Here is a 26,115-nt window from a genome sequence, read left to right as displayed (position 1 = left end):
CCGTGTTTCCTAATGGAGACCAGAGCCCGTTCTAGTCAGTCGGATCCGTCAGGTGGAGTTCGTTTCCACCATATGACAGAAATGTGGCTTCTGGTATTTTTGTCGGTAAACGGAGAAAAACAACAGAACTAAAAAGCCAACCACCAAGTATGGATTAGAACATGGCGTCCATCGGTGCAGGTCCAGCAGACCGCACAGCGGCGGGGACCGGCAGAACATGTTAAGGGTATGTTCACATACAGCGGACTCAGGCGTCAGGATTCCTCATGGTTTTTTTAGGATGCGGTTTTTCATTCTTTTATTTATGGTTTTCACTTGGTTTTTCATCCTGCCCATTTCAATGGAAATTCTGGATGTGGATTCCACACGGAACCCCGGTCAGGAACGGACACGTCGCTGAAAAAAAAGTGCCATACGAATTAACAAGCGGTTTCCCCATGATGGAGATGAATTGTGTTTCCTGGATAGTTTTTGAGAATGGAATCCGTGTCAAAATCAACGTTGAAAAAAACTAAAAAACTGTGCGTGGACATTCTCTAAGGGGGATTTTATTATTATTTTTTTAACTTTACAACTTTTAATTTTTTTAATTTTATAATGAGTCTCTATTCAATATACGCTACAGCACTCAAGATATGTTGATGCCATGCACACACACGTTCCCATACTGTTGGCCTATCATTGCACTTCACTCTTACATCTATGTTACCAGGACGTGCCCATAACTAAGATGGCGTCCGCACGTCCTGCCGCCGTCGAGAATGACGTCACGCACGCGCCCACTTCCGGTTTCCGCCGCGCGTGTTCCTTCTCCCTCTTTCTCCCCGGCAGCTGAGAACATGGCAACTCGCAGAGAACCCGGCACCGCGGCCCCGGCCCCTGTCGCTGCCGCTGCGGAGATCCCCGTGAAGCAAGTGCAGATCGACGGGCTGGTGAGTGGCTGCTCGGGGGAGTGCTGGCACTGATGAGTGCAAACAAAAACTAGTGCGGTGACTTGCGCTACAACTCCCAGTATCCCCTGGTATTCTGTAGATGAGAGTGCATGCTGGGAGTTGTAGTTTTACAACAGGTGGACAGCCATAGGTCTGCCTGGTCTGTCCCCTGTACTGCCCTAACCTGTATAATGGGGGCGGGGAGGGAATCTGATGGGTGCAATGCATCGTTTCTCCTGTGGTGGCGCCAGGTTCACAGCTGTGTCCTAGTAGTTGAATGGGACCTGAATGGGGTCCGCGATCTGCATCCTACGGTCCGCACTGCACCTTCCAGATCCGTGATGCGGAGCACAAACGGCCAGTGCCCGTATATTGTGGCCCTCTGTCTGCGGGCCGCAATGCGGGCACGGCCGAGCACTGCCCATGTGCATGAGCCTTAGGCCTCGTGCACACGAACGTTGTTGTGGTCCGCATCCGAGCCACAGTTTTTGCGGCTCGGATGAGGACCCATTCACTTCAATGGGGCCGCAAATGATGCGGACGTTGCAACGTTCCGTGGTCCTCGAAAAAAAAAATATAACCTGTCCTATTGTCTGTTTTACAGACAAGAATAGGCAGTTAACGTTGGCTGTCTGTGCCGTTTCACAAATTGCGGAACGCACACGGACGCCATCTGTGTTTTGCGGATCCGCAATTTGTGGACCGCAAAACACACAACGGTCACGTGCATGTAGCCTTATGGGTGTTTTCTGGTACTTAAAGGGTCTGTCCACTTTTGTAATCAGATTGACCCCGCCAATCTGCTGTGTGAAGACAGGGCTGCCCCCCCTCTCTTGGGCTGCCCCCTCTCTTCGGGGCACAATTGCCGTGGAGAGCCGGTGTAAATACAACTACACTGCCCCCGTTCCCTGCTTTGGGACGGCCTTGATGACCTGTCTTCAGTATCTGATCAATGGGGCTCTGAGGCTCGGAAACCCTACCAGTCACTTGCCTGAAAAGCCCACGGCCTCCTCTGCGGCCTGTGACACCACGTCCATTGGTCACGTGGACTTTCTGCTGCTCCATCCCATTGAAATGAATAGGACCGAGCAGCAGTACCAAGCACCGCCACTATGCAATGTCCGGCGCTGTGCTCGGTGTACTATGGAGAGGCTGCAGTGCTCAGAGTATGGCAGCCCCTTCCAACAGCTGATGGGTGGGGGTGGCGGAGTCGGGCCCCCGTTGATCAGATATTAATGACCTATCCTGCGGTATCTGAAAAGCGGGTGACCTCTGACTATGGCGCTATGTTGTCCTGAAGTTAGGCCAGCAATAGGTTTTTCCTGGAAAATACCTTTTAAAACCTTGTGAAATGTAAGTCAGCCCAGTAGTCCCACTGCGCACGGAGAGGCACCGAGTACCTGCTTTTATGAAACCGAAGATTTAACGTATCTGGCCAGTACCTGTTATTGCTCTTTGGGGGGGGCGGTGACCTGGCGCTTTATTGCTTTTCTTCTATATGAGCAGTTTTTTCTTTATTTAAAAAAAAAAAAATAAAATCACAAGGCGTTTTTCCAGTTACAGCTGGTAACGACCTTGCGGCGCCTCCTTCCCTCCGCTCCCCAAACTGCCGGTGCTTAACATTCCGGCTGAGGGAAGTCCGTCCCTTGTGCCTCCGCTCTCTTTTGGGCAATAACCGCTCGGCAGCGCTAAACGTTAGCTTACCTTTTTATCTGTGTCCTAAAAGCTGCAGTTCTTGTGGTTTTTATGTTGGAGCTTTTTATTGTGATGAGAACTTTTATTGAGGTGCTTCGTGACAATCATCGTTTTTATTTTTTTCCCTTGAATTTCAGGCTTTGGTGTTTGGTAGAGGGTTTATCGGAGGCTGGTAATGCCCCCCCGGCCGCCCACACACAATATACTTACCTTGCTCCCTGCCCCCTGTGCTGCTCCTGCTCCCCACATTGCCACAGCTGCTGCTCCCCGTGTGCGGATGAAAACATCTGGTGTCGGGGGGGCTGCCAATGGCAGGTGGGGACGAGCCTCCCTAGCATCGCGGGTGAGGCTAGGACGCTCGTCCCCGTCCCTTTCTGCCATTGGCTGCTCCCCTCCGACACTGGATGATTTCAGGGAGAAGCAGCTGTGGCAATGCGGGGACCAGGAGCAGCGCACGGAGCCAGGTATGTAGAATCAGGACGAGGGGCATGTGGGGGGGGGGGGGGGGGGGCATTTCCAGCCTTGGATAACCCCTTTAAATAGTATAGGGTGATTGATCCGGTCAGCTACGAAATGCATGCACCGTGTATACAGTGTATATAGACCCTATACCTCTGTGGTATTCAGATTGCATTATTTAATGAGCATCTGTCAGCAGTTTTGTACCTATGACACTGGCTGACCTGTTCCATGTGCACTTGGCAGCTGAAGACGTCTGTGTTGGTTCCATGTTCCTATGTGCCCTCATTGCTGAGAAATGTGATGTTTTAATATATGCAAATGAGCCTCTAGGAGCAACGGGGGCGTTACCATTACACCTAGAGGCTCTGCTCTCTCTGCAACTGCTGCGGCCTCTGCGCTATGATTGACAGGACCAGGCAGTGATGTCTTCACCGTTTGTTCCGTTTTGATTTCACGCCCGGTCGCTAAACGTAATGCTGCCGGAACGGACGACGTCCTGATGCATCCTGAACGGATCTCTTTCCCTTCAGAATGTATGAGGACTAAACGGAAAGGTTTTTTTTTCCCCCCAGCTTTGAGATCCTCTGCCGGATCGCAATACCGGAAAACGCCAACACAAGTGTGAAGCGGGCAGTAGCCGATTGCAGCTTATTCAGTGTTCATGGTGGTGCGGTAACCTGCAAGGCCGTGGTTGGTGGAGGAATGTGGACCAGGGAGCCCATAGAGATGCCCCACAGGAGGGTCGCTAAAACTGGGGACAGAGGACACGAGCAACACGCTGGCTCATTTTCTTGATTTCAACTGGAATTTCGGCTAAAATGCTTTCTGAGCGCTGCAGTCCGCTCAGTACCCTGCATGGGCTCAGGAGCCCCAACATTTGAGCTTCTGACTCTTCCTGCCCCAGTTTTGCTGTTTGCTGTCACTCGCCGGCGGGAGGACCCGGAGCTCGTGCATGTGAGAACCTCCGAACATGTGGCGTGTATTGAGCGGACGCCAACGTTCAGAACTGTCGGGTTTATTGACTTTTTTCTTTTGCTACTTGCTTTCCCAGTGCAGTAGTAATTCTGGAGGATCTACTCTTATTCCTTTATTATTCCTGCTAGAAGTTGTGGATGTATTACTAGCCGTTTGCAATGAAGGTCCAGATGGGTGTCACCAGTTGCACGCCTCCTACTGGTAACACCCATGTGGACCTTCATTGCAAACTGCTAGTAACACATTCATAACTTCTAGCAGGATTAATAAAGGAATAGAGTTCTAAGAGAGGACCCTCCAGAATTACCATTACATCAGGAATGCAAGTAGTACAACAAGACTCAGGAGAGGTGTCAGCTGGTCTGTAATAGACTGAGGGGCGCAGGGCTGGTGACCGGGTATTACTGTTGTATCCGTCAGATCTCTTCAGGACCGTCCCATATCTACTGCTTTACTTTATGTTCTTGAGATGAACATTTTAAGAAAATTGTCCAAAAAGTTGAGGGATGATTTTTTATGTAAACCTTGGAGAGGCGCCCATCTGTGTGATCATCAGACCCGTCCTTCATCTCCGTCTAAGGCTACATGCACACGAACCTTGTTTGTTTCCGTGTCCGTTCCATTTTGTTTTGCGGATAGGATGCGGACACATCCATTTCAGTGGGTCCGCATAAAATGCAGACAGCACACCATGTGCTATCCGCATCAGTATGTCCGTTCCGTAGCCCCGCAAAAAAAATAGAACATGTCCTATTCTTGTCCGTTTTAGGCATTGTTACAATGGATCTGCAAACAAAAAACTGATGGCATACGCATGTCATCTGTTTGTTTTTTGCAGTCCGCAAAAAAACAAAACCAGTCGTGTGCATGTAGCCTAATGTGCAGTAACCCTTGTCGGTACAGATCTGCCTGTTTGGCTGTGCTCGTAGTTTGTCCGAAAAAATAAGTTTCCAGAATATATAATTGTCTGTGTAAGGGCTCGTTCCCCAGACCGTGTGAAGCCCATGCTGTGCACCACAAATTGCGGTCCGCAATGCACGGGCACTGACTGTGGCCCAGCCGCATGGGGATCGTGGACCCATTCACTTGAATGGGTCCGCGATCCCTCCGTTCCGCAAAAAGATAGAGCATGCTCTATCTTTTTGCGGTGTACGGAGGCACGGAACGGAACCCCAGGAAGCACTTCGCAATGTTCCGTTCAATGCTTCCGTTCCGCATTTGCGGACCCATTGAAGTGAATGGGTCCGCATCCGTGATGCCGAATGCACACGGAACGGTGCCTGTGTATTACGGATCCGCAAATGCGCTCTGCAATACGGCAACGGGCAGCACACGTGTGAACGAGCCCTAAGGCCCAGCTACTGCTCTCCTGCCGGATGTGCCTGCTAAATGGGTTGATGGGTTTAGCAGGACTCGGATCCCTCGCTGTTACTTACTGCTTTGGGAGCATGGGAGGCTGTCTTAGCAAGATGAAGAACATGGCTTCTCAACTTCAAGACAGATTCTCCCTCCTCGGCTTGCCAAAATCTCTGAGCGATGGGACGCAGTTACAGAGGCCTCCTCTCCGTGCACGAGAATGAATTGAGCCTTTTGTCCTCTGACAACTCCGGGGAGCAGGATGAGGACAACGTGTCCGGCAGATAAATGGCGCACCATCCGGAGAGGAGCACTCGCTGGAAGCGAACCCCTGTCCAGGAGGACAAGCGAGTCATAGCTCAACCCACACCTTCTTATAAAAATGACTCTGCATCCTGCGGGGGGGGGGGGGGGGGGGGGGGGGGCCCTTGTGCTTCCAGAACGAGAAATTATTCCATTGACTGCAGTGGAGAAATGTTTCAGCGGGATCGTCTTTCTGGTGTCGGAACATTTCTTGAGTTCACTTTACCCTCGATGCCTTGCTCCTCGGGTGTACAAGACGGTTCTTATCCTTGTAACGCAGAGATATTTCATGGTTGGCTCTCGGCGGGGATCCTCCAGGGATGACATAAGGTTGGCACAATGTATGAAGCAGGTTCTTCTTTTTCACGACTCCGGTTCTCTTTTTCTTTTTTTCTTTTAATCTTGTAGCTTCCAGTAGGAGGAAAAGGGTTTGTTCTGGAAGATAAGCCCATAAAGAGTGGGGGCGGAAAATCTGCCGCTGGAGTTAAAAAATCGGTAAAGTCGTCTTTATAGAAAGCCGGCCTTGGGTGTTTGGATTTTTTGTGATCTGAATTGAAAAGGGTCAAAAACTGGAAAAAAATGAACTATAAACTTTGCAGGGTCTGTTTGATGTTTTCAACAATCCCGATGTGGAGGAATAGTAGAAGACCCAGGATACGCTGGCAGCAGATATGGGCTGTAGGTCAGATCTTTTAGGCTCTGTTTACCTCTCCATTGGAGGCTCAGTTGCAGAGTCCTTAAAGGGGTTGTACAAAAATGGCGGGAGGGGGTTAGGCAAACCCCCAAACTTGGCCAGACCTTTAAGGAGAAGCTTACTTGCCTGCTTTCTGGTGCTGGCTCCTCGCTTCTCCTGCTCCCGGCCTGCGATGCTTCGCTGGGCTCCCTTTCTGAAAACATCCGGTTCTGCATTCCTGCAGCCGATCGCTGACCGCAGCGGTGACCGGATCACCTTGTCATGTGACCATTTGTCATGACGTAAGAGGGGCGGTCACTAAGTTTTTAGCGAGGGAGCACCAAAAGCCAGGAGGAGTGGGGAGCAGGTAAGTAAGACCGTTTGCCAACCCCCCCTGCCCTTTCTTCCCCCATTCTTGCACAACCTCTTTAAAGGGGTTGTCTGGGTTTAGAGCTGAACCCGAGCATACCCACATTTTCACCCAGGCAGGCACTTCATGCTCCGATGCTCTCCCTTGACCTGCGCTGGATTGCACAAGGCTAGGGCCGAGCTAAAGCCCGCCCATTAGTGCTGGTGACGTCACCGGGCTCTCTGCTAGGCAGAAGCCTCCGCCTAGCAGTCCCTATGGAGAGCCCAGTGCAGGGCAAAGGGGAGCATGGCATGCTCTGATGCTCATAACAGGCGGCTGCGTGGGTGAAATTGTGGGTATGTCAACTCTGAACCCAGACAACCCCCTTTAACTCCTTAATGCATAATGCCGCTCCATTTGTGGCGGGTCCCATCTGTATAATGCAGCAGGCACCTGGCCGCAATGACCGGGGTCAGCGATGATGCGGAAGCCAGTCGTTTAACCCCATGAGGCACAGCTCTACAGACAGACAATGAAAATTGCATAGAACATAATCGTTGTCTATTATGGTCTGAGACAAGCGATCAGAAGGTCACGTGTTATAGCCCCCTAAGGGCACTAAGTTACTGAGTAATAAAACATTCAAATATCACCCCTTTCCCAATTTTATATAAAAACACAAATAAAATAAAAAATTTAAGAGGTATCGCCATGACTGAACTATTAAAATATGTTTCCTGCCTGGTGATTTTCCATTTTTTTAATCACCTTGCCCCCCCCCCCCCCCCCCCCCCCCACCCCAAAAAAATTATAACAAAAAATAAAAATTTTAATCAGTTATCAAAAAACATGGTACCAATAAAAACCAAGCCTTCGTACAACTCTGTAGATGGAAATATAAAAAAGTTACAGCTGTCAGAAAATGGCGGCCATTATTATTTTTTTTTAAGTAATAAAAACAAAATAAAAACTATACAAATTTGGTATGGCTTTTTTTTTCAATTTTACCTCACAAAGAACTTTTTTCCCATTTTCTAAAACAAGACGTTTCCTGCAAAAAATAAGCCCTTATTTGGCTATGTGAACGCGGTGTACGGCACTGTGGCGCCTGCAATCAGCTGATTGGTGGGGCGCTGATCCTATACTCATGGCTCATCCTAAGGCCTCATGCTCACGACCGTATTTTTGGTCTGCATTTTTTTGCGGCTCGCACATAAACGCTTTCATTTTTGCTGGGCCGCGAAAAATGCGGAAGCTGACACGTCATCCGCGTGCTGTCCACAGCCGTGTGTCCGTCCCGTGTGTCGTGTGTCAAGTCCTGTTCTTGTCTATTTTACAACAGGGCTAGACTTGTGGAATGGACTGCAAAACGCATAGGGTCGTGTGCATGAGGCCTTCGGGTAGATCATCAGTATTAAGCCTCATGCAGACATCCGTGGAACACGGAACGTGAGATACCGGACTGTCATTGCGGGCGCGCACGGCGTCGTATAGATCATACGAGGGTATTGCTGTACGGCGGCACAAAGCACACAGCGTCATGGCAACCAATGACGCCGTGCGCTCCTGCAATGCCAGTCCGGTATTTCACGGACCGTGTTCCACGGACGTCTGCATGCGGCTTTACAGTCTTGGAAAACCAAGTAATTGTTTGAGAAGAGCAGCGCTGAATGGTAAGATGAGGCCTCGCTGCGCGCCTTGGTGCGCGCCGTACTGCCCTGGTTGCTGGATTACAGTCTTGATGTCTTCACTGACGTGTAGAACGCCTCGCTCTGCACTTTACCGTTTCTTTCCTTCTGACCTTTCCCGTTGACTGACTCCTAGTAAAACCGCCATGCCGAGCAGTAATTACACGTCTGTGTAGCATTTCTTCTTGCTTCTTTAATTCCCTTCAAGGGTCTCCAGTTTCGTCTCCTGTTAATCCTCCTTGCGCTTAATGAGGGCCTATTGTGTCCGATTCTTTCACCGCCGCTGATGGATGAGCGCTGTAATGTAGAAAATATATAGGAAAGATTTGCAATGAACGTTCGTCATAGGAGATTGCACGTAACCACAGATTGTCGAAATCTTGACCCATTACATGCCAAGGAGCCACCCCTGGAATCCCCCCTCACCCCCAATGCGAGCATCACCTCCGACTTGGATTATTGGCCCCCCCGGAGCAGATTAGGTTTGCATAGCCATGGTTCAGACTCTATAGTCCTGCGTCCGGCTGTTTTGAAGATGCTGGTTCCTCGGCGTATCGCGCTTCTGGCCCGTCGTCTGGAGAGGCTGCACTGTAGTGGGGAACGTGCACCCAGCGTCATCATACAAGGTCAGTGCTGGACTGGAATACTTTAGTACCTTTCGCTCCCCTCTTTCCATACATCACGCACATCATACAAGGGGAGTCCTGTGAAATGGCTTCTCTCTACACAGTAGACACCCAGTTGTCAGTTTATTCCTGCATTTCCAGGAGGAGTAACAGTACATTTCTAAGTCACGGTACTCTAGAATTGGGAGTATAGGTACTTACTAATGCAGGCATGTCCTGGGAGCTGGCGGTTCTTATTGATACACCCCGTAAGCTACATTCACATGACCAGAAGTGTTTTGCAGTCTGCAAATTGCGGATCCGCAAAACACGGATGCTGGCCGTATTCGTTCACCATTTTGCGGAACACACGCAGCCGGCGCTATATCGAAAATGCCTCTTCTTGTCAAGAACAGGACATGCTGAATATATTTGCGGTGCCACGGAACCACGGTGTGCTGTCCGCATCCTCTACGGCCCCGTTGACCTGAATGGTCGGGGCTGTGGGAGTGCTCGTAGACCGGCACTACTTCCTGTAGTGTGGAATGCAGGGTGGTCCTAACCCCTGGATACGAGCAGCGCATAATGTGATGGAAAAATGAATCCAGCCAGCTAAGGAGGCAATATGGAGAATCACAACACATTAGTAAGTGGCTTGTATTCACGGTGTCTACATGATAAATTAAATACCATTTGCTGAAGGGAGACGGCACCTTTAAATTGCCCAGGCGGATAATTTCCCGATATGGCGGCCGTGCCCAATATGCCTCGCATGAAGCCAGAGTTTCATTTGCACCTGAGAACTGCCATGTTGTCAGCTTGTAACGACCGCGCACCCGTGCTGGGCGGAATTAAACAGCTTCTTATTTGCCGCTGTCGTGTTCAGAAGAACAATTTGCTGTGATGGGCTGAAGTATCAGGATTGAATCCGGCGCTGAGCTCCGCACGCAGCGAGAGCCGCCACCGCCGAAGCGCTGCAGGGGAAAGCTGTGCTGCTCTGTCACACACAGCCCTGATGGAAGCGACTCTCAAAAGACGGGACAGATTACAGAGGCCTCGGGTGAACTCTGCGCAAACTTCAATTTCACTGAATGGTTCCTAGGAAGAAGCATGGATCTGCAAATGCACCAAGCGCGAAATCCATTCTTATCCACAAGATTCTTCCTTTTTTTTTTTTTTTTTCTTGTACCCATTTAGCATCTCCTAATAAACCGGATGTGTACATGAGACGTAGTGGCGTTCTCTATTATGACGGAACGAATAACGGAACGCCTATAAAGGCATTCGGTCATAGAATCGCCTTATGGTCCGTGGTAACGGAATCCATAGCGCAATTCACCTTTTACCACCAAACGAAGTGTGAACAAATTTCTAAATCTGAAATTGGCTCCTCTCTAGTTGTGGTAGGTGCAGTCCGCAGGCTGTATGTACGGGGCTATGGGTCAGGTAATTGGGAGCGGGGCTGCAGTAACCAGTGGATGAAGCTGTGCAGTTCTGGCTCCTGGCCCAGAAGTTTGGCTGATCGGCAGAGGTCCGATTCCTGGCACCTGAGGACTGGTAATTAATACTTAAAGGGATTTTCCCAGTCCTCCTGGGCTTTTATGACCTATCGATAGGTTAGGGATTGCATCTCTGGGACCCATTCCTGTCTCAAGAGTGAGGCCCCAATGTGAATGGAGATCAAGCCACGGGCCAGCCGCACGCTTCATTTATTGCTATGGGGCCTCAGTAAATAGCCAAGCATGCTTAAAGAGGACCGTTCACCGTTCCTGACATGGTTAATAGCTTCATGCATTCCCCATGTAATAACAATTCTGGAGCATCTATTATTATGGCTCTATGTTGTGCCGTTCCTTTTATTATTCCTGCTAGAAGTTATGAATGAATTGCTAGCAGTCTGCAGTAAGGGTACAGAGGGGAGGTGACTAGTTGGGGGGGTGTACCTGCACAGTCTGACTCTATCCAATCAGTGCTGCCATTTTCAGACTGTGCAGGTACACACCCCTAACTAGTTACCGCCCCTCTGTACCCTTACTGCAGACTGCTAGCAATTCATTCATAACTTCTAGTAGGAATAATAAAGGAATGGCAGAACATAGATGTTACAGAATTGTTATTACGTGGGGAAGGCAGGAAGTTTTATAAAACAGGCGAGTAATTAGACGCAAAAAATCCTCGATGCAAGTTTTTTCTATCGAGGATTCGTTTGTATCATGTGACTACAGAACGGGAGGGAAGAGCTTGCTATTTCTCACCGCTCCGTGGTCACCCGCCGGCCCACACCACGCTGCACTGTATCCTGACCCATCGTCAGGTCATAGTGCACATAAGCTGTGGAGCGGCGCCCCTACAGGAAAGGTAAGTACTGGCGCTGGGGACATGGCTAGGAGGGGGAGATGGTGGCATGGGGGGGGGGGGGGGGGGGCTGATGAGTTTTTATAAAGCAAAACGTTCTTTTAATTTTTTGTTATTAGAGTACTCGATTAATCGATAGAATACTCTATTACAAAATTAGCCGATAGCTGCAGATAGTGACAGGTCCTCTTTCATGTGTTTAGTTTCTGATTTCCCATAGCAGTGAATGTAGAAGACACTGCGCATGCGCATCTGGCTCTCCATTCACGGCGGGGTCCCGCTCTTGAGATAGTACTGGGTCCCAGAGACTCCATTTGGACATTGATGGTGTATTCTGTGGATATATATACTAATTGTCCAGATGAGACGGCCCATTTAATTCCTGGAGAACCTCTGTTTTTGACGTGCCAGTAGATCACGTCATGGAATTTGTAAGAGTCGCCTCTGCTGATGCCCCAGACCTATTTGGCAGCATTCAGACTAGTCCATCAGTAGCGGTGGTTTTCAGGATTTGAGGAAAAAAATAAAAAATAAAAACACAAGGCGATGATGAACCTGTGAAATCCCGTATCGCCAGAGCCACCACTCCTCCAGCTTTGTTGGTTATTTCCCCCCCACTGTATTGGTGATGTGCTGTACATCCACGTTACTTGTGATGTGAGCATTTGTAGTAGAACAAGAGATCTGAGGCCATTGATTGGCTGCAGCGGTCACATGGGCTTAGAACGCGTCACCGCTGCAGTAAAATCCGTAAAGACGGCCATTGAGACAGAGGTGCTGGAGCGGTCGGAGATTTATCACGTGAGTAATGTGTGTGCGTTGGGAAAGTCTTCTGACCTCTGCTTGACCGTACTTACTACAGGATCACACTGACATAAAGCCGTCAGTATGATCCTGTAGTAGTAAGGTCAAGCAGAGGCACGCAGCATTATAAATCAGTATAATGCCGTGCGCTCCTGCAAGTCCAGAACGGAGGATCGCGCTCACACAGGGACTCGCTGGTGTGACATGACCACGTACAGTCACCCGCCGCCCGAAGGAGTACAGGTGATAGACCGGGAGCTGTGTTTTATTACCCCCGACTGGGTGTCAGGACGGAGGCTTATAGATTGCACGGCCCCAGAATACAATCCCAGCACCTTATCCTACAACTGATTAGTTTTCCTCTTGTCTTCGGCTCCCGGGTTGCGCGGCAGATTGCACTGCTCATTCCGAGCTAAAATATTACTGGATAAAATGGAGTTACAGCATCGTAAAAGTGCTGACTGTGGAGCTATCTCTGCCGTTCCAACAGGCCCATAAAAAATCTGATTTAATCAGCACAAAACGTGGCGCTTCTGCTAAAAGGGCTGTAAAGTTAACAAATACAACAGTCTGGTCGGGAACGCCGAGGAAATGCACCAAGGCCAGATGTGTATTTCTGACGCTTCACTCTCCGATGCTTGGTGGGCGCTGAAGTGACACATGTATAATACATATAGGGCAGTGATGGCGAACCCAAACTGCAACCCAAAACCCACTTGTTTATTGAAAAGCGCCAAAAGGCAATTTAACCTGAATACCAGTATAGTAGATCGTCCACGTACTTTATCATCTAGCTATAACAGCTGCCTACATTCAGTACGCTGCCTGTGCCGTTCATAGTGCGCCCTGCGCTGATGAATGGCAGGAAAGGTCTAAGGCATATTGGTACACCATAGACTTTTTCCAGGGTGCGGGTGCCCACATAGAGGGCTCTGAGTGCCCCTCTGAAGGGGGCGTGGTCAGCCGCTGCGACAGATTTACCTTCATATCCGCCAGTTTTCTAGTGTAAGTGAAGCCAGAAATCTCCTCTGAGCTGTGGTAGATATCTGGTTAGGCGCGCGGTTTGTGTCTGGTTCTAGATCGGCGCAGGGGATACGGACACGGGTGCCGAGAGCACCAGTCCGGATAAATCTCCCCCATTGTATCCTGGCTTCTGTCGTTGTACATTAGCTTTGTTGCCGGGCATCTATTCGCCTGTATGTTGGAAGAATAGGTTTGAGAGATCGACTTACAGTTCGGGTTGTTGCACTTGGTAAACCTGCTCCGTCGGGCCCTGCACCCGACCAGGGCCCCTCTTCTGGAGTGGACGCAGCTTGCTGCCCCATAGTCCCTCCACAAGGTAATTCGTGCTCCCATAGAAGTGAACCTAATACGACATGGATCTATAAAAGCTGATGATGGACAAGAATATTGCAGCCTATGGAGTTTCTGCTTGCATTATACAGTATATGTCCTCATGCACACGGCCGTTGCGTGGCCGTGCCCATATTGTGGCCCGCAAACAGCGTGTCGTTTGTGCAGCACATCACAGATGAGGACCCGTTCACTTGAATGGGTCCGCAATCCGGAAGGTGCGGTTCAGAACAGAGGAATGGAACCCCATGGAAGCACTACGGCAGGGATGCCCAACCTGCGGCCCTCCAGCTGTTGCAAAACTACAACTCCCAACATGCCCAGACAGCCTACACCTGTCTGCCTACAGCAGGTCATAACGGGAGTTGTAGTTTTACAACAGCTGGAGGGCCGCAGGTTGAGCATGCCTGCACCGTGGATTGCTTCCATGGGGTTTCTCTCTGTGCCTCTGCACCGTAAAAAAAAAATATATATATTTTTTTGTGGTGCGGACACATCACGGACCCATTCAAGTTGAATGGGTCTGGATCTGTCTGTGGTTGCCACTCGGATGGCACCCGTGCATTGAGGACTGCAAATTTCGGTCCCTAATGCACTTAACGGCTATTGATGAGTTTTGTTTTTTTTTACATTGAAAGGGGTTAAAATCGAAGGTAAAAATCTACAGCAGAAATTGAAATTTAGTGGGTATAATAATCTGCGCTACAGATCACTGTTTGCACGGGTTTGATTGCCGGCACCCCACCAATCAGCTGTCTGCAGAGGCTGTGGTGCTTCGTGGAGCGCTGCAGCCGCCTCAGAGTACCAGGCACAGCGCCGGGCATTTTATAGTGGCTATGCTTGGTATTGCATCCCAGGACTGAGCTGTGTATCAGCCAAGTGGCTGAGGAACATGACTTCACTGGCCTCGGAAGAGGTTGCCGCGCTCATCGGAGGGGTGTCTTCAAACCGCTGGCGCTATGACCATGTAGTTTGGTGTTAGGGATGTGGTCCCCAACACTTGAATTTTAATCTTTCCAGGAACTACAACTCCCAGCACACCTGGGAAGTCTTCCTTCCCGACAATTGTCCACAGAGTAGAGCAGTGTAAAGGCCATAATGCCTCCCATAGACATTAGATTGATATTGTGGGATCCTGATGAAATCTGGTCGATCCTCCACAGCCTCTCCCCACTCATCTCCCCCCATTGTAAAAAAACCTGTATGTCAATTTGGGGAGAGGAGCTTTCGTGTTTGAGGGCGATGGTGTAGACGGGGCCACATGACGAGCGTGTGATGGCTGTAGGGATCTAAAGCACTTACAGCCGTTCTGGTTGGGTCCCCTGCGGCCATGTATCTGAATATACACAGCTGTCCATGTTACCTTAGGAGATGTTCCACAGAAATGCGTACGGTTGTTTTTTGTTTTTTTTCTTCTGACCAGCGTTCCACCATCGGACTAGAGAAGTGCACTCTGGGGCCGGCTTGGCGGAGCAGATGGATTGAGAATTGGCTTGTAACAGATCAATGTGAATGATCGTGGAAGCCGCGCCAAGTTGTGCGTCCAGGTTTCGTTTTTTTCCATCCATCAATTGCTGTGCGCGCGTTCTGCCAGGATTTTGTGAACAAATTGCCAAAGGTGATGTTTCTGCTTGTATAATGAAGTTTTCCTGTGTGGTTCTCTCACAATTGTTAACTAATGATTAGGGATGTTCATTTTGGCAGCTTTGTGATATTATTTTTCTTTTCTTCTACTTTCTGCATGAAGCTGGGTGTTAGGAATTCTTCTCGTAAATCAGTAGCTAAAACTGGCCCTTCAAATTAAAGGGGTTTTTCCGGTACTTGGATATTGGTGGCCTTTCTTCAGGATAGATCAGTTGGGGGTCTGACACCTGGAACCCCCTACTATCAGCTGATCGTCAATATCAGGTCAGTGGGGGTCTGACACCCCCTACTATCAGCTGATCATCAATATCAGGTCAGTGGGGGTCTGACACCCCCTTCTGATCAGCTGATCATCAATATCAGATCAGTGGGGGTCTGACACCCGGCTCCCCCTCCAATCAGCTGATCATCAATATCAGATCAGTGGGGGTCTGACACCCGGCACCCCCTCCAATCAGCTGATCATCATCACTATCACATGGAGGTGTTCCAGGGGGTGTGGCCTAGCTCACATGGCGTGAGGTAGCAAGAGTGAAGAGCTGCTCCCGTATCCTTTGAAAAGTCCTGTAACACCCAGCGGCTTTTGTATATACCCGGCCAGATCCTTCTCCCTGAACCCCGGGGCCCAGGAGAGTGTTGTGGGATCGGTTATGCATGGTGGAGACCGGAGCCCTGATGGAGGGAGACAGCAGCGCAGCTTGTTACGTACTGAAGCGGGTAGCGAGGAGCCCATACAGGTACCTGCCAGGGCCATCTGAAGAGCGGTACCTCCGAGAGTCCCTCTGATGACCGGGGCGGTCGGCAGCGAAGTGAGAAGACTGGAGACAGTGGTGGGGTGGAAACACGTGGCAGGCACCATCTTGGCAGCAGGGTAGGAACTAGGCTGCAACATGGAGGAGAGGGAAGATCCCTGACAGGTTTCCTCAGGCTACAACCCCGACACCTTGCAGAGGTCCTACTGCTCCACTGCCAAACGCAGGACCTCCTGACTCGCTTTCTCCTGGGAGGTATATTCTCTTCCTGTAGGATCCCTAGGCCAAAAGGGTTGGTGCAGTCAAAGCCACTGTGGTGTCCTCCTATCAGTTCACCTCCATTCTCTATTTCTCTGCTGTTTTATAAAAGTTTGACGGTTCGTTTTCTTTAGATAACACCCTGAAGAGTCTCATAAAATTAATTTCTGTGCTGCAAGAGTTACCTCTGCTTATACTCCATTAGACTGGCACTTACGTGTTTTTTATATGGGCCACAAAATCTACATGGATGCCATGAGTCAAACAGGGAGACGGAGGCTCTAGTCCTGTGGTCGCTTCAGCAGAGACCTCCTAAATTATGAAGGCAATCGCAACGTGTCAAGCAGCTCTCATAGCAAAAATTGACCATCTTCAATCTGGTCTCAGCTGTCTACGGCATGACTTTGATAAAATACGTGAAAGCACGGCTGAAGTGGAACGCAGATTAAAAGGGTCTACACAGACCTCTCTCCATACATCTCCCCCCTTCTACACAGACCTCTCTCCATACATCTCCCCCCCCCCCCCTTCTACACAGACCGCTCTCCGTGCATCCCCCCTCTACACAGACCTCTCTCCATACACCCCCCCCCCCCCCTTCTACACAGACCTCTCCATACATCCCCCCCCCCTTCTACACAGACCGCTCTCCGTGCATCCCCCCTCTACACAGAGCACGCTCTATACACCCCCGCCCCCTCTCTATACACCCCCCCCCCCAATTAATTCAGAACCAATTAAAGTCTGAGGCTATTCAATTGGCTGTTTAACAGACAGCGAATAACAGCTGTTGAAAAATAGGACATGTCCGTTTTTTCCCCACTGTTGTGTGAATGTACTGTAAGTGAAGGATATCTTTACATGTAGCTGAGCTAGCCCTACACGACATTCACAATTTATATTGTGAATGCTAATTCTGCCTGAAAGGTCCCATTGACTTTTCTTCTGCCTGTCGGTGCCATGGGCTATGGTACTTTATTCAATGACTAGCCAAAATGTCCTCGGTGTAAAAATCAACCAGTCGCTCTCCGCCTATAGAAACATTGATAATTGCTGAAGTTCATCTACAATTATTCACCTAAACCAGCTTTTCTAATGGTTTCAAATAGTTGAGGAATCCTGCAAAAAGTCATTAGTCAAGGCATCTGGAAACATCAGGCGGTGCGCCGACTTCTGTCACCTGGAATTTCTCTGATGAGGAACTGACGAGGTGAATTGGTGGAGCACAAGTGCTTTATACTGATTGAAGAAACTCTCGGACATCGATTTAGGACAATGGAGAAATTCCAGGCAGCTACTCGCAACTCCTCCATGGGAAATTCTGAAAATGCTTCCTTTCGTGATCAGTGGCCTTTGTGCTCCAGACTGGTGGCTTCCTTGTCATCGACTTTAGTGATGACACCTCCCTCTATGGATGGGTCTGACATCTAGTGTTTCGGTTACCTGTCAAAGGTTGTTCTCCTGTGAAAAACCATGCATTCAGTTGTGTTTCGTCAAATCTCAATTTCACATTGTTGTATTAGTAGACAGCCAGAACAAAACCCTTCTTTGACCACCTAAAGTATGTACAAGATGTAAGCAAAGGGCAGGGTTCTCTGGCGATGGGCACAAGATGGCCCTTGAGGACCCTTGGTTGAGGGTCGTCTGACATGTGTTTTACATGAGGAGCAAAATGGGTTTAAAAAAGTGCTCATCGCTCACCGATCCCCCCCCACTGTTGCACCTAATAGACTCCCGCCGATCTCCACTTCCTGTTTCCAGCTTGACGCTCAGAGGGGATGCCTGGAGATTCCTTCTTACCCAATCACTGGCTGAGGTGGGTCAGTGCTGTGGTCAGTGATTGGCTGAGCTGGCATTTCCACCCATTTCCTCTGTCTACCCTGGAACAGGATGCAGAGACCAATGGGGTCCTAGTAGGGGATCGGTGAGGTGTTATTTTTATATTTAATGAACCATTGTCCATCTTATGTAAAATGTCATCCAGTTGGGCAGGGTGGTCTACTGAATGAAACCTCGCCTACTCCGCCAGTTTAGTAAAAGAAGCTAGTACTTTTTGTGGTAGCTGAGGAGCGATGCATGACGGCTCCCCCTACTACTTGGCCGGACCTGTAAAGAAAAATTACTTGCCTGCCACCTGGCGCTGGCTACCTACTCCTTCTCCCGGCTTCTGATGCTCCGTCGATGTCAACATCTTGTTTGAAATTGGCACACAGCCAATCACTGGCCACGGCTGAGACGGGATCCCCTTACGCCATGACAAATGGTCACCTGATGCAAGGGGATTGACTGCGGCGATGTCAAACCGGATGTGGACGTCGAGGGAGCCCAGCGGAGCATCGTAGGCCTGGAGGACAAGAAGTGGGGAGCCAGCGACGGCAAGCAGATAAGTCGTCTTCCCTTTGCAGGTCCAGCCAGTTCTTGCTCAACCCCTTTAAAGGACACCGGAGAGAATCTGTGTCCTGCACTGCACCTCCGTCCCTGCACTGGACATAACACTTCATGACTGGAAGTCTCCATGGCCCTTACAGATCAAGAATTAGCGATTTGCTGGTTTCTTGGAAGCTTCTTCCATTTGCGTCATTGACCGCCCCAATCACATGGTTGGAAATGGTGACGCGGAAAAGAAGTTTCTGCTGTAAACATCAAGGTGATCTCACTTTCCCTCTTCTCTATGTAAGTTCAGCAAACTTTTGAGTAAATTGTGGTATTTAATTACCAGCATCCCGAGGAAACTTCTTAGTTGAAGGTCAGCCGTAGAGTCCTAATTGAATATAATGGCTGGTGGTCAGAGCGCCGTGTATCACCGGTAAGAGCTGCAGCGAGTGGCGGTGTGGTACGTTGGCGCTCGGCGTTCAGCAGCAGCTCTCTCTAATAGTTACAATTTCCTATGTGGCGAGTCTGACATTTAGCGGCCAGGTCCTCCTCGCAGAGTGCTTGCTGTGTGCTAGAAGATAAAGGTCAGGATCATTTCCAGATCCTGTAATGCCAGCTCACGGAGCTCGGCCGCCCTCCCGCTTCCATCCTTCTCATTCATGTTCTGCGCTCCACTTATTATCCTGATCAACCCTCCACGAGGCAGGCGAGGTTTCCTGCGTCGGCTGCCAGCTAGGCGTTGCGCTGTGGTTTCCCAGTTACAGACAGCTGTTAGTATAGCCGTCTCCTCCGTCGAAATGAAAATCTGAAAGGTGACCCTGAATTTTCTTCACGATGGACCAAGAGTTTACATCTGGAAAATGTTCTGTACGAGAAAGCAAAGACAAGGGGGCATGGTTTAAAGGGTTTTCTTAGATTCAGAGGTCGCGCTACATTTTTTTCTGGAAGAGTTAAAAATACTCCTCTTACCATTTTTGAGGAGTATTTTTAGCCGATGAGGAGTACGAAAGTTACAGTAATTCAAATCGTTAATACGAAGGCCTGTATAACATTAAGGGGTTGCTATTTATGCAGGGAAACCATTACTAGTATCTAGAACTGTCGTCCATGCATAAATAGCAAATTTAGACCATTTTAAATCTAGCTGACATCATATACTAAACATAAGACCACGGCCACCTAAACAGTGCCACCAGTTTTTGCTGGTATAGACGCGAACAGTAGACTCCTTATTACAGTCATTCCTCCAACGCCTAAAGCTGGGGACACTGTTACATGAGAGCGCCCCCCTCTGCAGTGGTCTCGGATTGTAGTGAACTGCTTTCTGATAGAAAATGGACGCACTGCTATGAAAACTAAACTGCCTGAATAAGGTACGTTAAAAATAACTTTGTGTTCTTTAATGAATAAAAAAAAATCGGTTCTCCACCAAATCTGGCGATCAGGCCAGTAGTGTGAACTGGGGTATAAAGGATATTTATAAATACTTCCGCCTCAACTCACACCAGAGTGAAGTATTTATAAATATCCTTTATACACCAGTTCACACTACTGGCCTGATCGCCAGATTTGGTGGAGAACCGATTTTTTTTTATTCATTAAAGAACACAAGGTTATTTTTAACGTACCTTATTCAGGCAGTTAATAGTGGTCTCAGATTGGATGCTAATGCTACGTAGTCTTAGTGTGGCACAGAGAGCTCTGCAGGGTCAGGTTGGCACAGTATGAGGCTACGTAGGCTTAGGGTGGCACAGAGCTCTGCAGGGTCAGGTTGGCACAGTATGAGGCTATGTAGGCTTAGTGTGGCTCAGAGCTCTGCAGGGTCAGGTTGGCACAGTATGAGGCTACGTAGGCTTAGGGTGGCACAGAGCTCTGCAGGGTCAGGTTGGCACAGTATGAGGCTATGTAGGCTTAGTGTGGCACAGAGCTCTGCAGGGTCATGTTGGCACAGTATGAGGCTATGTAGGCTTAGGGTGGCACAGAGCTCTGCAGGGTCAGGTTGGCACAGTATGAGGCTATGTAGGCTTAGTGTGGCACAGAGAGCTCTGCAGAGTCAGGTTGGCACAGTATGAGGCTATGTAGGCTTAGGGTGGCACAGAGCTCTGCAGGGTCAGGTTGGCACAGTATGAGGCTATGTAGTCTTAGTGTGGCACAGAGAGCTCTGCAGGGTCAGGTTGGCACAGTATGAGGCTATGTAGGCTTAGTGTGGCACAGAGAGCTCTGCAGGGTCAGGTTGGCACAGTATGAGGCTATGTAGGCTTAGTGTGGCACAGAGCTCTGCAGGGTCAGGTTGGCACAGTATGAGGCTATGTAGGCTTAGTGTGGCACAGAGCTCTGCAGGGTCAGGTTGGCACAGTATGAGGCTATGTAGTCTTAGTGTGGCACAGAGCTCTGCAGGGTCAGGTTGGCACAGTATGAGGCTATGTAGGCTTAGTGTGGCCCAGAGCTCTGCAGGGTAAGGTTGGCACAGTATGAGGCTATGTAGTCTTAGAGTGGCACAGAGCTCTGCAGGGTCAGGTTGGCACAGTATGAGGCTATGTAGTCTTAGTGTGGCACAGAGCTCTGCAGGGTCAGGTTGGCACAGTATGAGGCTATGTAGGCTTAGGGTGGCACAGAGCTCTGTAGGGTCAGGGTGGTAGGCTTAGGGTAGCACAGTGTGATAATGTACTGTATGTAGTGCACATGGGATATAGTGGGATTGTGTACTGTTATACTATTATAGTGTACATAGTGTGATAATGTACTGTATATACTGTTAGTGTACATAGTGATACAGTATACGGTATATAGTGTGAGTGTCCTGGATGATAGTGCACATTGTTTAATAGTGTACGGTATATAGTGGGACAGTGACTGTCTGTGTGTGAACCCGACCCTGCCCCTCATGCAGCCTCCTCTCTTCTCCCCTGTTATCTCCAGGACTTGCATTGGCAATGAGAGTAGGGGTATCTGTAAGTCAGTCATTCTGTGTATCAGCCAGGAGGCATGTGCTGGGCCCCGCACCGGGTACACAGGCACATCACAGGGTGCTGCACCTATATACTGCTCCTCCTTTATTTTTATGGCTATGGGACAATAGAATGACCTGCCCTGAGGGTCTCCCTCCCGTGTCCTCGCTGTCTTGCAGCTGGCGGTCAGACCCAAGTCTGAGGTTGGTGTTGCTTGCTGCTGGTCTCCAGTTGGTGTGTCCAGCGCTGAGACCCCCGCTGACTTCTATAAGCAGGAGTCAGAAGCGCTCGCCACTTTTCCTCACTGCTGAGCGCGGTAGTGAAGACGGTCCCCTAGACCTTCTATTGAGGCCGTCTTCAGTACTGCACCCAGCAGGGAGGAGAGACGCTGCAGACTCATCACTATAGGGAAAAACAAGGCGCTCAGATCCGGGACCCCCACTACATTTCACTACACAGCAAGGCCACTTACCCCGCCAGTGAGGATCGTGCGCCTGCTTCCGAGCGGTGTAGCATAAGCTCTGGCAGCCGCTCAAACTGACCAATCACTAAGCTCCTCACTGTAAGGAGCCTTGTCATTGGTTGTTTCAGGCAGCAGCAGCATCGGTGCTGGCAGGGAAAAGTCTAAGGTGTATCGGTACGCCTTAGACTTTTTCCAGGGAGTAAAATGGCCTGAACGGGCGTTATTGCGACCTCTGCCTAGATTTTAATACTCATGACTTATCTTCTCGGTAAGTCCTCAGTATCTGATCGGTGGGGGGGCGCCGATCAGGTGTTTGAGAAAGCATCGGCACTCCTGTGACGCTGTGACCTCCTTCCGTCATACCAAGCACAGTGTCGTACATAGTATAGCGGCCATTCTTGGTATCGCAGCCCAGCCCCATTCACTTCTTTGGGACGGAGCTGCTCCTAGGACATGTGACCGATGAAGACTGCGGTGCTCACAGGAGAGCTGGTGCCTTCTCAAACAGCTTATTCGCGGGGATCCCAGGTGTCAGACTCGCACCGATCAGATACCATATCCGTTTTTGCAGTCCGGCCATGTATGTTGCGCACTTTGTGGGTCGGTATGTCCTGCCCACTTTTAGAAATGTCAGTTCTTGTCCACAACACGGGCAAGAATAGGACATGTTTTTTTTTTAAACCAGCACCTGGGTCTGAATACTGTTATAACTGCATGTAATTAAAAATGTAGCATAGCCAGTAAGCTATTCTATAAGATGTATCTGTATAGTGCCTCCTGCTGTTAAATTCTCTGTCCACCTCACTGAGGTTGGCATACAGGCTCAGGACACGCCCCCTGAGCTGGCAGCAGAAAGGACACGCCCCCTGAGCTGGCAGCAGAAAGGACACGCCCCCTGAGCTGACAGCAGAAAGGACACGCCCCCTGAGCTGACAGCAGAAAGGACACGCCCCCTGAGCTGACAGCAGAAAGGACACGCCCCCTGAGTTGACAGCAGAAAGGACACGCCCCCTGAGTTGGCAGCAGAAAGGACACGCCCCCTGAGCTGGCAGCAGAAAGGACACGCCCCCTGAGCTGGCAGCAGAAAGGACACGCCCCCCGAGCTGGCAGCAGAAAGGACACGCCCCCCGAGCTGGCAGCAGAAAGGACACGCCCCCCGAGCTGGCAGCAGAAAGGACACGCCCCCGAGCTGGCAGCAGAAAGGACACGCCCCCGAGCTGGCAGCAGAAAGGACACGCCCCCCGAGCTGGCAGCAGAAAGGACACGCCCCCCGAGCTGGCAGCAGAAAGGACACGCCCCCCGAGCTGGCAGCAGAAAGGACACGCCCCCCGAGCTGACAGCAGAAAGGACACGCCCCCCGAGCTGGCAGCAGAAAGGACACGCCCCCCGAGCTGGCAGCAGAAAGGACACGCCCCCCCGAGCTGGCAGCAGAAAGGACACGCCCCCCCGAGCTGGCAGCAGAAAGGACACGCCCCCCCGAGCTGGCAGCAGAAAGGACACGCCCCCCCCGAGCTGGCAGCAGAAAGGACACGCCCCCCCCGAGCTGGCAGCAGAAAGGACACGCCCCCCGAGCTGGCAGCAGAAAGGACACGCCCCCCCGAGCTGGCAGCAGAAAGGACACGCCCCCCCCCCCCCCCGAGCTGGCAGCAGAAAGGACACGCCCCCCTCCGAGCTGGCAGCAGAAAGGACACGCCCCCCTCCGAGCTGGCAGCAGAAAGGACACGCCCCCCCCCCCCCCGAGCTGGCAGCAGAAAGGACACGCCCCCCCGAGCTGGCAGCAGAAGGGACACGCCCCTCCCCCCTGCGCTGGCAGCATGATATAAATCTAGCAGAGCAATTAATGAGGAGATCTCTGGATCCATGTGAGGTCCATGGCTGGTTCTAAGTTTGTTACAAATAGTCGTGCACTATATCAGGGATCGGCAACCTTCGGCTCTCCAGCTGTGGTGAAACTACGACTCCCATCATGCACACTTGCTTGACTGTTCTCAGAACTCCCACAGAAGTGAGTGCAGCAGGCTGGGAGTGGAGTGCCGAAGGTTGCTGACCCCTGTACTATATGATGCCAGATTTTAATTTTTCACATTACTCATGGGATAACCCCTTTAAGTTTTCCGGGAGAACCCCTTTAATACTCCTGTCTTGCCATCCCCTTTCTTTGTGTCTTTTGGGTAATATGGGGGAGGTTCCCCGCTCTGCTCCATCCGTATATCACATGGACGGCTATTGATGGGAAGTCACTGGCTCCTTGTTTAGGACTTGCAGAGCATTGCTCCTGTGACAGCCCGCTAATGCCATCCATTGTCACAACTGAAGACACAGTATAGATCAGGGGTACTCGAATACTTTTTGTAAAAGTCCACATACTAGGTGAAGGTCTGAGGGACAGCAGTGGTGTGTACGGCTATTTTTTGTTCCTCTGAAAAATAGCAATACCTTTACTCCCACCCAATCCCTTTGGAGCCCCAACACAATAAGAATGTACCCTTAGTGCCACTAATGGTGCCCCTCAGACAATATGATGCCTTTTAGTGCCTCCTCACAGTATGATGCCCCCTTAGTACCTCCCCTCACAGTATGATGCCCCCTTAGTACCTCCCCTCACAGTATGATGCCCCCTTAGTGCCTCCCCTCACAGTATGATGCCCCCTTAGTGCCTCCTCACAGTATGATGCCCCCTTAGTGCCTCCTCACAGTATGATGCCCCCTTAGTGCCTCCTCACAGTATGATGCCCCCTTAGTACCTCCCCTCACAGTATGATGCCCCCTTAGTGCCTCCCCTCACAGTATGATGCCCCCTTAGTGCCTCCTCACAGTATGATGCCCCCTTAGTGCCTCCTCACAGTATGATGCCCCCTTAGTACCTCCCCTCACAGTATGATGCCCCTTTGGTACCTCCCCTCACAGTATGATGCCCCTTTGGTACCTCCCCTCACAGTATGATGCCCCCTTAGTGCCTCCTCTCACAATATGATCCTCTTCTGACGCCCCACGTTGCCTCCACGTTATATTCTCTCCGCTGCTTCATCAGTGATTCAGTCCCGGCCAGCGCGATGCCAGCCTGAGCCACAGCACAGTGCGGAGCAGACCTTCACTCTGCGCTGCAGCAGGCATGATGACATCATCGCGCTTGCCGGGACTGAATCACCGGTGGCAGGTGAACAGTGAAGTGGAGAGCCGATGGCCTCCTGCTTCACCAGTTTATTCACCTGTATCTGTTCCCCAAGGGCACAGATACAGTTGAGAGGAGCCACCGCGCTCCGCCAGTTGAGTCCCCCTGGTATAGAGTTTTCTTCTTCTCTTACCTGCGTCTTATCATTTTGCAGGACTCTACTGGTTTCTATAGCAACATCCATTACAGGGTCGGCACACGAATATCCCTTATCTACAGGATGAGTGCTAAGTGTATAACTTCCTGGGGTCTGATTCTTGGGACCCCACCAATCATGAGAACTAGAGCCCCCTGTGTGAATGGAGCCACATTGCACATGTGCGACCACCGTTCCATTCACTTCTATTGGACTGCAGAAAACGGCACTTGTCGTCCATTCTGCCTGGACTCGTGCAGCCTGATCGCTACGTGGCAGTCGCCTGGTTTTGGCATTACATCCAGAACACATCCAATTATGGACGGGGGCTCGGGCTTAATGCACTCTTGCTTTCATGGGGTTGATCCTTTACAAAAACAATCTACGGTACAAGCGCTTGTTTCATAGAGCCGAAAAGTGCGGCAGTGCACACGTGTGACCACCGTTCCAAGGTGGGAACACGGGGCCCCCGTACTTGTGATTGGCAGGGTTCCCACCAGTCAGACATTCTGGTCCCCTGTTCATCCTTCATTGCTGCACCCAGATTAGGGCGGAAAGGGAACTTTAAAAAAATATATTCTGTGTCCCGGAGGAGGACTGCCTAAAACCTGCGAAAAACCTTTCCTTGTAAATGTCCTGCTGCTGCGGTCCCATCATACTACTTATGTAACGTGAGCGCTACAGGCCCAGCGGTGGATAATTGACAGTGTGGGGTAAGGCTACGCTTTCGCTTTCCGCTATTGAGATCCGTCACAGGGTCTCAATAGCGGGGGGGGGGGAACGTTGTCCCCATTCATTGTCAATGGGGAGAAAACTGAA

General features: G+C 50.4%; 1 protein-coding gene and 1 long non-coding RNA gene across 2 annotated transcripts in view; one reads left to right on the top strand and one right to left on the bottom strand.

The window, feature by feature from the left end:
- Positions 1–775: 775 nt before the first annotated feature.
- The window catches only part of EIF3H (eukaryotic translation initiation factor 3 subunit H), a 126,871-nt gene continuing 101,531 nt past the window's right edge, over positions 776–26,115 (top strand). The window contains exon 1 of the mRNA XM_040432287.1: positions 776–932. Within this exon, the coding sequence (XP_040288221.1) occupies positions 840–932 (93 nt within the window). The 5' untranslated portion in view covers positions 776–839. The remainder of the gene's footprint in view (positions 933–26,115) is intronic.
- Positions 10,287–24,496, bottom strand: LOC121001288. Its single transcript, XR_005779022.1, has 3 exons — positions 24,486–24,496; positions 13,456–13,458; positions 10,287–10,432 (listed from the first exon to the last, which is right to left on the bottom strand). It is a non-coding gene; the product is annotated as an uncharacterized LOC121001288 (long non-coding RNA).

This window comes from Bufo bufo, chromosome 5 (genome assembly GCF_905171765.1).
Source record: "Bufo bufo chromosome 5, aBufBuf1.1, whole genome shotgun sequence".
NCBI lineage: Eukaryota > Metazoa > Chordata > Amphibia > Anura > Bufonidae > Bufo > Bufo bufo.
The sequence above is the reverse complement of the archived record's forward strand: the minus strand, read 5'-3'. Positions and strand labels throughout refer to the sequence as shown.